The 12,215-nt window shown below is 49.2% G+C and overlaps 2 protein-coding genes across 2 annotated transcripts; one reads left to right on the top strand and one right to left on the bottom strand.

Moving 5' to 3' along the window:
- Nucleotides 1–2,071: 2,071 nt before the first annotated feature.
- N7532_005101 (DNA-directed DNA polymerase delta POL3) lies at nucleotides 2,072–6,936 on the bottom strand (the record flags this gene model as incomplete). The annotated part of the gene is made up of 7 exons (XM_056617595.1): nucleotides 2,072–2,589; nucleotides 2,680–2,695; nucleotides 2,753–2,974; nucleotides 3,058–3,306; nucleotides 3,678–4,239; nucleotides 4,302–6,487; nucleotides 6,544–6,936. 7 exons carry the CDS (start codon nucleotides 6,934–6,936, stop codon nucleotides 2,072–2,074), a joined length of 4,146 nt encoding a protein of 1,381 aa, XP_056473754.1.
- Nucleotides 6,937–9,626: 2,690 nt separating this feature from the next.
- N7532_005100 (putative protein kinase) lies at nucleotides 9,627–11,948 on the top strand (the record flags this gene model as incomplete). The annotated part of the gene is made up of 1 exon (XM_056617594.1): nucleotides 9,627–11,948. The coding sequence occupies one exon, from the start codon at nucleotides 9,627–9,629 to the stop codon at nucleotides 11,946–11,948; it is 2,322 nt and encodes a 773-aa protein (XP_056473753.1).
- Between the last annotated feature and the right edge of the window lie 267 nt (nucleotides 11,949–12,215).

Genomic DNA, 12,215 nt, shown 5'->3' with positions numbered 1-12,215 from the left:
TGGATCTCGATAGGACAATTCGCAGTTGAAATTTTTTTTTTGAAAATTTTTGAACAAACTTGAAAGCAACGCAGAAACAAGATCCTCACGGACTCGGTGACTCCTACAAGTCCTACACTCAAGACGACTTAGTGACGCAGGCTCACCTTGTCGTACTGCTGCTGAGGAGGTTATTTGCCAGGGGCTTTTTCTTTCTGATCGCGCGTGGGGAAGAGTGCGAGAGAGATGGAGGAAATGGGAGAAAGGCTCCGGTGGAAGAAACGATTGGGGCTTTTGTAGATCCTCCCTCTCCTCCGAAGCCTACCTGGAAAACTGTACCGAATTGACAGCGGAGTGCTGCAATTCGATACCAGATAGGTCGACTCAAGGTAAAGACGAGCGAAGTTTCGCCTATTGAGGTCAAGTCTCTGCACTGCCTTGAGCTTAGATAGCCTTATGAGATTTCCGTGGTTTGGATCTGTAACGAGTAAAGTAATCTACTGGAATAGGAAAAGTAGCCCATGACATAAAATGGGTGCCGTCCATGAAGACGACGATATGTGGGAATCACATGTTACATGGGCCAGGGTGCTTGAGCCAGAGCAATCTGAAATAGCTCACCAGAAAACAACTGAAAATAACTCCACAACGCTCAAATACCCTTGTCCAAAAGTAGAGGCAAAAAGCCTCTAGCGCATGATATCATCTTTGATGTAGATGAATGCATTCTTTCAAGATGAGTCTCGCGTACAGGGCAATTGAACTATACAATGAAAATCATTATTTATCAGACATCTTGATTTTGTGTGCTTTTTGTTTGCTGTAACGAGGTAAGTGGTGCGGCTTTCGACACTGTTCATGGTCCGATACTATATGTGGTCTACATTTTGTCGAGACAGCCCTGACCCCCGACAAGTTTATTCCGAGTTAACTTAACCCTTTTGCTGAGGGTTCTAAGCCATCTTTGGATTGGTTCGAATTTTGACTTGCGAAGGATCTCCAACAAAATCATGGTCCGATGCCATATGCGGTTGCCGCGCTCTGTTGCTCCTGACCCTGCCAAGCTTTCCCCAGTCGCTATTTTTGGCTTCCGGGAGATACTAGACAATGATCGCCAGCGATACAAACAAGAATTGTATTCTTTGTACTCAATCGCATTGTTTAGAACAACGAGCATTGCTCGAGTATTTCTTCGCGTCCCGCAATAAGAGGGGGATCTGGTATAAAAGCAAGCTCCCTCGAGGAACTATTTAACGCCATCGAGCAATCTAATAGTTCATATCCTCGGTCAAGCATCAAGCTGATTAATTTCAATGACTCCTCTCTCGCTGCAGCAAAATTCATCTCAGGACTCTCCGCCTTCATCGGCGAGGAGTTCGCCTCGTGACAGCGAAGACGCTGGATACTATGATCATTCGCACTTGTATCCTTCCCCGTCTCCCTCACCTCCACCTCCTTGGTTGCCTCCTTCGCCCCCCCAATCACCAGCACAGTCCCGTTCGATGATGCACCAAGATGAAGAAGGAAGGAGAAAGAAAGAAAGTCCGCCAGAAAAAGAGGGCTTAAGTACCCAGCAATCGCGCACCAGCAAACGCGTAGTGCAAACGACCCAAAATTATGCCTCAGGCACCCTTCTACGAGATGAGGCTATTCCCAGGTTCATCCGTCACACAGAATCAGTCACCACCGTCAACACCATGCCCATCGCCATGCCTATCGCCACCCAATTCGCCGCCTCCGCTTCAAATTTGATTTGAATAGAAAGTGGTAAGCGACTCACAATGGGCTTTCATGTCGCTTTGCATTTGGTTCACGGCTGGACAAAGGAGAGTAGTTAGAGGGTCTGAATAGCAATTAAAATTATCGTATGTTTCTCGCCTTTTCTCTCCATACTACTGTAACAGTACCGAATGATGAAGTGGCTCATTAATTCTATACGCCCATTGTATGCAATATTTGAGTTTCGTCTCATTTCTAGGTGGAAGACCCGTTGATTGTGATAAAGATGTTGGTACAGTCGACTGTTCTGTAAGAATAAATGCAATGAAGCAAAATCGCATCTTGCTGCGGGGTCCGTGCTTCCACAGTGCAGTCACCTCTTCTGTCTCTTGGGGATCCAGCGATCTTCTTGACCAGATATTAAGCCTCCGCCTCTCTTCGTGCCTTTGTCCAAACGAACGCGCTTTTTCTGATGCCCGTGTCCTCCAGGCGACACACTCTCGTTAGAGAGTAAGCTTTCCCGCTTACGCTTCTCTGGTTGCGCAAGGTCCTTCTTCCGACGCAGTTCTTCTTTAATTCGTAATCGCCGTTGGACCTCGGCAGAGATATCTTCGGTATCAGAGGCGGGAGAGGCATCATGCGGGAGCTCTTCGGCAGCATTTAGAGCACTATGACCCCTTGAAGTGCGATGGTTGTTTCGTCTTTGTTTTGGGACGGGCCCTTCAGCTGTCGCATCGTTTGGGGGGTTGATATGGCGGTCTGTAGGGGTATTCTCTTTCTCCTTCTCTGTCAGAGAGCGCCTTTTTCTCTTGCCAGATTCGGTATGTGTGGATTGCGAGGTGGACGAGGATTTCGGGTTTTCGGTAGGGTTGGCAGGTTCGCTTAGTTTCTCTGAAGACTTTCGTTAGCCTGCTTTCCCCGACATGTACTTCTGACTGATGCAGGTGTGGAATCGCGAGGTGGAGAGGTCGATCAACGTACTGTTGTGCATGTTCAACTAGATCACATGAATTTTTAGTCGCAGTATCCAAAAGGAGCTTCACTAGCCACTTACCACCTTCTTTCGCACCACCTTAAATTGTGTCATTGCTTGGACCGTCTTGCTCACCATAGACGACACCGTCCGGAGTGCCTCGTCGCCCTCGAGCGAGACTTCTTTTTCACGGCCTCGAGCATTTCCAGATGAGAGGTAAGGACAGTTTCGTGTCGATGAAAGACCTGCTCGAGTTTGCCGTGTTAGCCATTGTCTGTTTCTACGCCCGAGAAGTCCTTTTTGCTAGTAGATTGGTCGAGTATCTCCAGCGCATTTCGCGACTTCGGATTTCCGATGCGACGAGGAAATTTGGCGATGCGACATACCTCTGCCCACGGAATTGCTGAGCCATTTGCCTGCTGGCCATTCGGAAGCCTATCCCCGGTCCCGTTGTCGTTGGGGTTCATCCTGAAGCTGGAGCTAGAGAACATGCTCTTCGCCGAAAGGACTCGGAAGACCTCGAAGGGATCGGCGGAGAAGGAGCTCTTCCGCGCCAAGACTTTGGCGACGTCACGGATCTCCGCTGTGAAGAGCCGAACTTGTAAGTCATTCTGTTCAGACTCTGAGGGAATTGACTTGATCGAATTAATTTTTAGTGCGAAAGAAAATATCCCTCCATCCTAAAGATGTGAATGCTTCTGTTGATTACGCTGTGTACAGAATGAACTCCCAACGCCGCTCTCAGAAACCACCAAGCCCAACCGTAAAGTCTCGAAGCAGAAAACATTTCGTAGTCGAATGCAAATATTACAGACAAGTAATCCATTCTTCACCAAGCTGCGGCATCAAAGTCAAACCGCGAAAGCTCTTTCTGCGCATCCTCGACATCTTTCTTCGCTTTCATGCGCATGTAGAAAATGGGGCAATCGCGCGATGAGCAAATGACTTCACAGTGAAGACTGCCTTGGCATCGCTGGCACTGTGTCCACAGGCGGCCGAAACGAACCTCCAGATCAGAGGCCTTGATCAACGTCTTGGTGTAGAGCTCTCCCACACGAGGGCGGCAGTTCTCGCACACTGCACCGGCCATCTCCTCCTTGCCCGCGAGAGGCTTTTTGCAGCCCATGCATGTTTGTGTCCGTTTGGCGAACTTCATCAATCCACCCAAGCTGGGTGCAGCAACAGAGATTGACCGTGTGTGCTCGCCAGTCAGCAGCTGGTTGGCTTTCTTTTCGCCCAGGATGGGTTCGAAAATACGGCCGAGCGGATTGGCAAGCTGGTTATCCAGGTAGTATTTCGTGTCGATGGGAACATTATTTTCCAAAACGTAGATCGGGTCTTCCGCTCGCTCATAGCCTTTGGAGTTCGTCGCACCCTTGATCATGACGTAGGCTACACGGTCACCAAGGGCAGGGGCAGAACCTGCATCACGCTTCGCCATACGCTTGGCAAGCTCGACGTGAGCCTGCTTGGCGGCATATTCCTTTTGAGAAAGCTGCTTTGTAATGACCAGTTTCGACATATCGACCTTATTTTGCAGAAGATCTGAAATAGTCGATTTCACGTAGCTAGATGAGACGTGTTAGCATCTGTCAGGCAGATACATCTGGTGGAGATGAAATGTACTTACTCTTGGGCCGCGTCGGGGTCTCGGTCAATGAGGATTTTGTTCAAGACGGTCTCAATCACGTTTTGAACAAGCACGCAGTTGTCACGGCGAACTGTCTCGATTCCCTTGGTGTCCATCTTGTCGTGCTTTATGGTGTTAGTCCAGAAAAGACCAGCATATCGCTTCTTGTTGATAAGAAGGTACGGGAAGTACACCTTCTCGAACTCAAGCTTGATGGGTTTGATGAACTTGGACGAGACATATTCCGCAGCCTCTTCACCGAGCTTCATGGCATCAGCCAGGTCACTAACCCCAAATTTCACCATGACGGAATCAGTATCACCATAAATGACTTGGGCGTCGTGAGAGTAGCCATTGGCAATGGTGTAGCGAGCCTCGACCTCCTCCTTTGTCTTCTCGATCATTTGACGACCGTAACTGGTGGTACTACTGGCAATAGGAAGACAGGGGAGCTTGCCGACCGTGGCACCAGTTAGACCGTAAACACTGTTTGCGCTGACCTTCAAGGCAAGCTGCCGACCGTTCAGCACAGCCTTCTTGAAAGGATCGGTTTCCACACCAAGCTCCTTCTTGGCCTTCTTACGAGCACTCAGGAGTTCCTCGAGAATCTGCGACAGAAGACCCTTGCGAACTTTACTTGTGCAGAATAAGTCCCCATTTGGCGTCACAATGTAATCTTCGTCTTTCTTGAGGCCGAGTTTATCAACACTGCTCTTGTTCAGCAACGTAGTGTAGCACAGGTTATGGGCCTGGATGATAGAGGGATAAAGGGACGCAAAATCGAGTGTCGCAATGGGAACGTTGTAGTATCCTCGCTTCGGTTCGATCACAGTAGCACCTTCATAGTCCTGCTCATCTTGCGACTTGGAATTTGGGACGACAAGCTGCTGTTCAAGGGCTTTTCGGAAAAGCTGACTGATAAACTTCACCTGTTGACCACGAGAAAGCAGAAAGTTGAAGGGCACACCCGTTACTCTTGCCATTTCTGTGTAGTTCACCAGACACATCAGCTTATCCATCAATCGTTGCGGCAAATAGGCATCTTTCAGGCAGTAAACAGCCAATCGTCGTCGTGAATCGGGCGTGCCGTTAAACAACTCCGTGATCATTGTATGGTGAACGTCCTCTTTCTGTTCGCGCAAAAATTCGTAGGACACCGAGTTGAGGGTATAGCTTCGGAGATGGTGGTCTCGTTGAATGAGTTGTAGCAAGTCAAGTTGGATTCGGCCATTTGTGTTCGTCGCTTTTGTCTCACGGTTGCCCATCTGCTTGCTAGAGAAATTGGCCTCTTTGGCCTCAGTTTTCGTTCCCTTTAAGCGAGTCCAGTAGGGGAAATGACCACACTTCAGATGCTTCGCGCGATCCAGCAGATACGGGAAATCGAAGTTTGCAATATTGTAACCGATGATGACGTCGGGATCCACCTTCTGCAGGAATTCCTTCCACGCCATAAGCATTTTTTCCTCTTTTTCGAATTCGAGGATCTGTGTATTAACAATCAAGCTACATGTATCGAGGCAGAACACGTTTCTGACGAAAGGCTTCGACTCTCCGTAGCGGGTCACGACGTTGGCTATTTGAATGACTGGGTCCACATTGGGCTCTGGAAAGATACCTTGTCGACCAGCACACTCAATATCGAATGACAACACGCGGAGGGGAGCCATCTTAGCCCACTCTCCGTTTGGCGCATGTGCAATCATATCATGATAGTCCATCACGGCTTCAAGCTGGCATGTTGACACCTTTTCCCACTCGGGAATGAGACGATACTTGCCTGCAGCAGCTTCCACCCAAGACATGCCATGCAGCCCCGTATCGATCATGAATCGCAGCAGATATTGGATGTTGTCGAATGTCAGAATACCCGAGTCGGCCGAACTTCCCCAAAGGCCTTTGTAGTTCATTGTCCCGCTTCCAGTTTCGAGGGCGCTGCGAAGCCTGGCGATGAACTTCGGGTCTGTTACAGTAATCTTCAGATACCAGCTTTTTTGGTTTCCTTGAAAACCATAGATGTTCTCTCGCATCGTAACCTGAACTGACTGGATCACGGGGACCGACTGCGCCATTTTGGTTTCAAGGAAAGCCCGATAGGGATTACAGTCTTCCTGGGTGAAACCGACCGGGGCGGCGACGTAGAGATAGTGTTGAAATCCTGTTACGTTGAGGAGTACTGATTGACCGGCCTGTGTATTGTATTAGTCGTTATGAAACCGCTAATTCAGACGAAGAGGCGACGTACCTCGGTCACGCCGAATAGGCGAACTGCAATTTTGTCTCCAGCCATTCTGCCTTCTTCGGCGTCAATCTGCTGGAAACAAATGTTCTCTGTAGCCGGGTTGAAATCTCCAAGGGGAGGACGTTCCCATTGCTGATCCTTCTCCGCGTTGGTTTCTTTCAGGTCTCCAATATCTTGCGTTAACTTTTCCAGCACTTCCTCCTCAAAATGGCTCTTTTGTGGTTGGCTAGAGCCGAATCCTTTTCTTTGGGTGCCCATAGGCGGGGCCTTCAGCTGAGAGGATGACTCGTTTTCGATCTTACGCTTCTTGAGCACGGCGGGGGATACGAAGTCATTGCGAGGGTTGGCGCTGGCTTCGCCCAGCACCCGCTTCTGGGGCATGATGGCTTCGGGCATTGTGGCGGCTTGTCACAGGTGCATGCGTGCACCGTTGCGAAGCTGAATTGGACGGGGTGTCACGCAGGAGAGAGGAGAATGGGTTGGGCGGGCAACTGTCCGAACCTCCGAAAGTCGTGTCGCAAGTCGCGACTTCGACGTGACGCTCTTAACGCGTGAGCGGTCACATGATGATAAGATAAAATCGACCAATCAAAACGCACGTTATTCACAAAGTGGGTCAGCTGGTAATCGAAGCAGCATTAGATGGTACCTTCAGATTACAGTCATAAAAGCCAGCACTACAATTTAGGAAACGGAATGTGATACGCTCTGAGGGAAAAAAATATAGTTGCATCAGTTTATTTTCTGAAAGTGACATTCCAACTTGATGGCAATAGTGTCTCAAGCACGATATGGGTTATGTACCCTAGGGTAGATGACAGAATGGGTTGCATATTTTGGCTATCTCATATTCAAGAGAGGGTTTGTAAGCCGACATCGCGAGTGCGATCATCTAATGAGAAGCTTTCGGCGAGTTTCTTGGCTCCAGGACAGTCCAGCACGTGTGAAATTAGCTCAGACTGGGACCTGGCACGGTTTTTCATAGCATAAAGATCGATGTCTTTACGCCAGTATAATTGCGAATAGGATGTATACCTCTGTTTATAAATCCAATTGCAGCCCAGGCACCAGACCGCCGTCTCGAGCTCACCGCCAGGTAAAAGTGAAGGGAATAAAATGGACCCCATTCCTTCTTGTGGGTTTCTTACTCGATAATGAAATACCGATGGCGTCTGAAGTGCGCTCGGGTGTGAGCATTCAGTCCGAAGGAGTTTGAAAAGACCCGTCTCTCTCGGTAGCGTCTTTTTCTCTTCTCGATCGGCATTATCAAGCCATCCAATATCTTCATGGAAATCTAATGCAATTTCCCTGGCCTGTTTGACGCCCACAAGACGAAGACGTCGCTGGCGCGAATCAAGATGTCGGCTGTATATTCCCGGGATACTGTGGAGAACTGGTAACCGTTCTAGCTGGTGGCCAGGAAGCCGGAAACACTTCCTGGCAACCGATATGGGCATCGCCCAGCGATCGTGAACATGCAGCAGACACTCATAGCATGTTCGGCCACAGTCTGGGAGGAACAGAAAAGCTCCATAATTGTCACAAGAGACAGAGTCTGTTGAGCATAAAGCCTGGTGTACAGTTGCAGCGGAGTGGACTTGAGCCAGTCCTGTTTGACCAAGGGCTTTCAATGTGTCAGGCACCAATTTCATCAGGTCACGATACGCGGGGAAAGCCTCGACAGCTCTTTTTCCCAGTAGAGATGTGCACGCTAGGCGTGACAATGTCTGCAAATCCAACTGTTTAAAACACATATGGAGAATCTCCACGGGTAATCTGTCCAGTAAACCCAGGGAAGAACCGTCTCGGCGATTGACAGAGGAGAAAGTAGCTGGCTCCGATATTGTGATCATTTCTTCGATAATTCTGCAGTGTCGATGAGAGAGACGCGAAATTCGTTCTTCTGGTGTCCAGGCCTGGATGTCCATGATAGCGGAATTGATCGAACTTTGCCGACGCCAGAAGGCAATAAAAGAGATCCGCTTTGGTTAGCTAAAATGTGGTGGATTCCGTGGTCGAGCCGGGATTTATGTAAGATGGACTTAGCGCGTAGCGCTGCTAGAACAGTCTATCCGAGAGGTATTTCGTCCCAAAGTGGTTAGCTACTTGAAGGCAACAAGGCTGGAGCCTTTGGCGGCAATAATAACCCCCCTTTAGACATGAAACAAGAATGAGAGGACGAGCGCAGGGGAAATATACGGCAATACGGGATTGCCAAAGCGTTTCAAAATCCTTATTTATCGAATCAACCCCGATATACTGGCCAGTTTGAACCATATGAACACCCTTCTATCTCCCTGGCGCTAAGGTTGATCACTCCAGCTACATAGGAAGTGGTTTTGCGAATTCTTCTATCCCCGTCTGCCCGCAATTCGGATAGTAGTCCTTTCAATGGCAAACTAGCATGTCCAGAACTTTTCTGCAAGAACATTATTGCAGGGACTCACCTTAGTGGCCCATTTGGCGGGGAACTCCATGAGGCTCTGGCGGGGATGTTTTGCCGGCAGAAAATGAAGACTTGTCGCAGCGGCATTCGCCTCCCGCGCACCCTTCTGTCCACCATCAACGCGGCATGGGATATCATTCCTGAATACGGCTGTCTCACGCGTCTTCTTTCTGTCTCTCATCTTCTCCTGTGATAATTGACGTTGCAACTACCTGACACATGCTTGAGACAGGCAAGACTAGTATCACACGCCTTGTCAGAGACAAGTAGAATCCGATGGAATTCTGAGTCAATCTTCGCCTGTGCAGGGCATGTTGACACCTTGCATGTTTTGAGGCAGTCCCAACAAGATCTCTTGGTCTCGGACTGGCTCTTTCCGACACCGTCACGAGTGGTCTCATCTTGATTTTGAGACTGGCTGAGCTTTCTGATGAATTCGCCCAAGCAAAACTATATATAACCCCACTATTCCAGCGACCCGCACACAACACTTTCAATTGCAGCGGAATTCAATTTCACCCAGAACAAGATTATCCGACGAAAGCTTGCAGTTATTTAACACTCACTTTCTCCTCAACATCTTCATGTTGTGAATTTAAATTCCTCTCACCTGCTCACTGGGCTCTTGGTCGATACCATCATGTCGATGTTCAAATCAGCCGCAGAAATATCGTCTTCAGAGTCCGGGTCCGACTCAGATGGAAATGAATCTCAGAAAGAAGAATCTCCGGTGACCAAAGGAACGGCGAAGTCTAGATCGCAATCCCGTCAAACCAGTCGGGACAGGCTACCTGGAAAATCATCCGAATGGAAAGAGCCCGGTAGTAGCTCTAGCCATGCAGGGAACTCAGTATCTCTTGAAGATGTGTCCGGGTTGTCGCAGGACACCATTGACCTTAATGCCGACCACCATGCCAACATGATGACATCTGCTTTATTGGAATTTTACTGCCAAAGCCGTGCCGCGGATATCCTCAATGCCCAGCAAGGCTCGAGCAAAACCTTCACCAAACAGTCTCCCGAGGCACAGTATCTCGGGAAGAAGCTTTACAAGTATAAGTCACAATTTCTTGCAAAGCACGGCCTGGTAGCGGACGGAGTGGACGAAGAAGAGCTCGGTGCGACAAGACAAACCTACCGCGAACGCCTTGACATGCTTGGCCTTTCCGCCCTTGAAGGCTTGAACCTCAATGAGTCTCCAGTCCGATCACCAATAGAGGGTGAGGATGACCGTGAACTTGCTTTGGTTCCTCGGAACTCACATGGAATTGTTGTTCCCGACAACACTTCGCAATTCTGGCAGAACAATGGAGGCGATAGACGCTCCAGACGGCAGCTTCCATCGATCAACAAAGTCGATTTTCTTGACGGTATTCCCAATGGCCCTGGAAATATTCCTCACTCATCGCGACCGCTTTTTGAGAGCTCACCAGTGGGCGTTTCCCTGTTTGCTCAACCTTCGGCGCCGCCATTGAATAGCATGTCGCGCTATGCTGTCGAATTTAAGGAGCTCAAAATTCTTGGACGAGGCTCCTTCGGAGAGGTCTACCACGCCAGGAACTACATGGATGGTCAAGACTATGCCGTAAAGATGATTCCTCTGTCTCAGAGGAGATTGGATCAATTGCAGTACGGGGGACAGAATCAGCTGGAGACCATCATGAAAGAGATCAGGACGCTCGCTCGCTTGGAGCATACCAATATTGTTCGATATTATGGAGCTTGGGTTGAACAGGCACATGTCTCAAACCACACGTCATTCGAGCAACCGACTCGCACTCGCCGTGAGCCATCTCAACCTCATCTGTCTAGCCGTGAATCTACCAATGAACCTAGCATGGGCATCATTTTTGAAAATTCCGAGAGCTCTGCGGTGGACTCGCATGCCGGCTCTTATCCAGATGACCAGGAATCGTCGAATCACATTCGACGCTGGAATAGTCGCGCAACAACGTCATCCCACCATTCCAAGAAGAGCTCCGGTGCAGGCTGGGAAGATGATGAAGATATCGAGTCTATTCCTCGCAACTTCGACAGCTCTTCATATGGACAAACATCAACTTTCGCTCAGACCGACGACATTTTCACCGATGGATTGAGCCAGGATCAGTCAAAACTTCAAGTACAGCGCCAATACCAGCCAGGGAGTCAGCCACCAGCGGTCATCCTCCATATTCAGATGTCCCTCCACCCAATATCCCTCGGCTCTTATTTGAACCCTCAAACGACAGCCAGAAATAATGACGATGGATATTCTCCGGCACGACGCCATTGCTTCCATTTGATGCCGTCACTGAAGCTGATCTTGGACATTATCTCGGGGGTCGAGTATCTCCACTTGAAGAACATTGTGCATCGTGACCTAAAACCAGCAAATATCTTCCTATCCTTGCCCGAAAACAGCAAATTGGATACCTGCCATACCTGCAGCTTGGAATCGAAATCTCCTACTCAATTCTGCCGCCCCCGCATCGGTGATTTTGGTCTGGTCGCGGATATTTCGCACCTGAATTCGACCGCATCGGAGGGTACAGTAACACCGTTTCAGCATGGACCGAAGATCCAGCGCGTTGTGGGCACTGAATTCTACCGACCACCCGCAAACACCGAGGGCCCTGATTCACCCGGCTACTTTGATGAATATACGATCGACGAGAAATTGGATGTTTATGCTCTTGGCGTGATTCTCTTCGAGCTCGTTTACCAGCTAAACACCAAGATGGAGCGACAAATGGTGTTGAATGATTTGACCCGGGGCACCACCACTTTCCCCAGTGACTTTGCAGCCAAGATTGATCATGGAGAGACGCATCTGGATATTGGAATCAGAGTTGCCGACTCTCTGATGAATTGCATTAAGGGCATGTTGACACCGCAGTCAAAGCGGCGGTGGAGTTGCCAGGACGTGAAAGAGCAATTACGCCAGATTTATAAGGCCGTGAAACGACTGGAGGCGCACTAGGGATGATCACGATCTATTGTGGAGGCGATGGACCTTTTCATAATTTAAAGTAAAGATATACCCAGCATAAACCAATGCACTCTTCCCTCAATCTACTGTTACATACGGGAACGATCGACATAACCGAGGGGCCTCGGCCTGGAGGCAGCCGTTCTTCACAGGCAGTCCCCGCATTCATGTCACACCCCAAAGCCATGTAGAAATACAACGGCGTCGAATGGCTGTGGGGTTCCAACTGGCTTACTTTGATTCTGCGGCTACTCAAAA

This window comes from Penicillium argentinense, assembly GCF_028826775.1.
Source record: "Penicillium argentinense strain IBT 30761 chromosome Unknown utg000005l_segment0_segment0, whole genome shotgun sequence".
Taxonomy (NCBI): domain Eukaryota; kingdom Fungi; phylum Ascomycota; class Eurotiomycetes; order Eurotiales; family Aspergillaceae; genus Penicillium; species Penicillium argentinense.
Note: the sequence above shows the minus strand (reverse complement) of the source record. Positions and strands in the feature narration are given on the sequence as shown.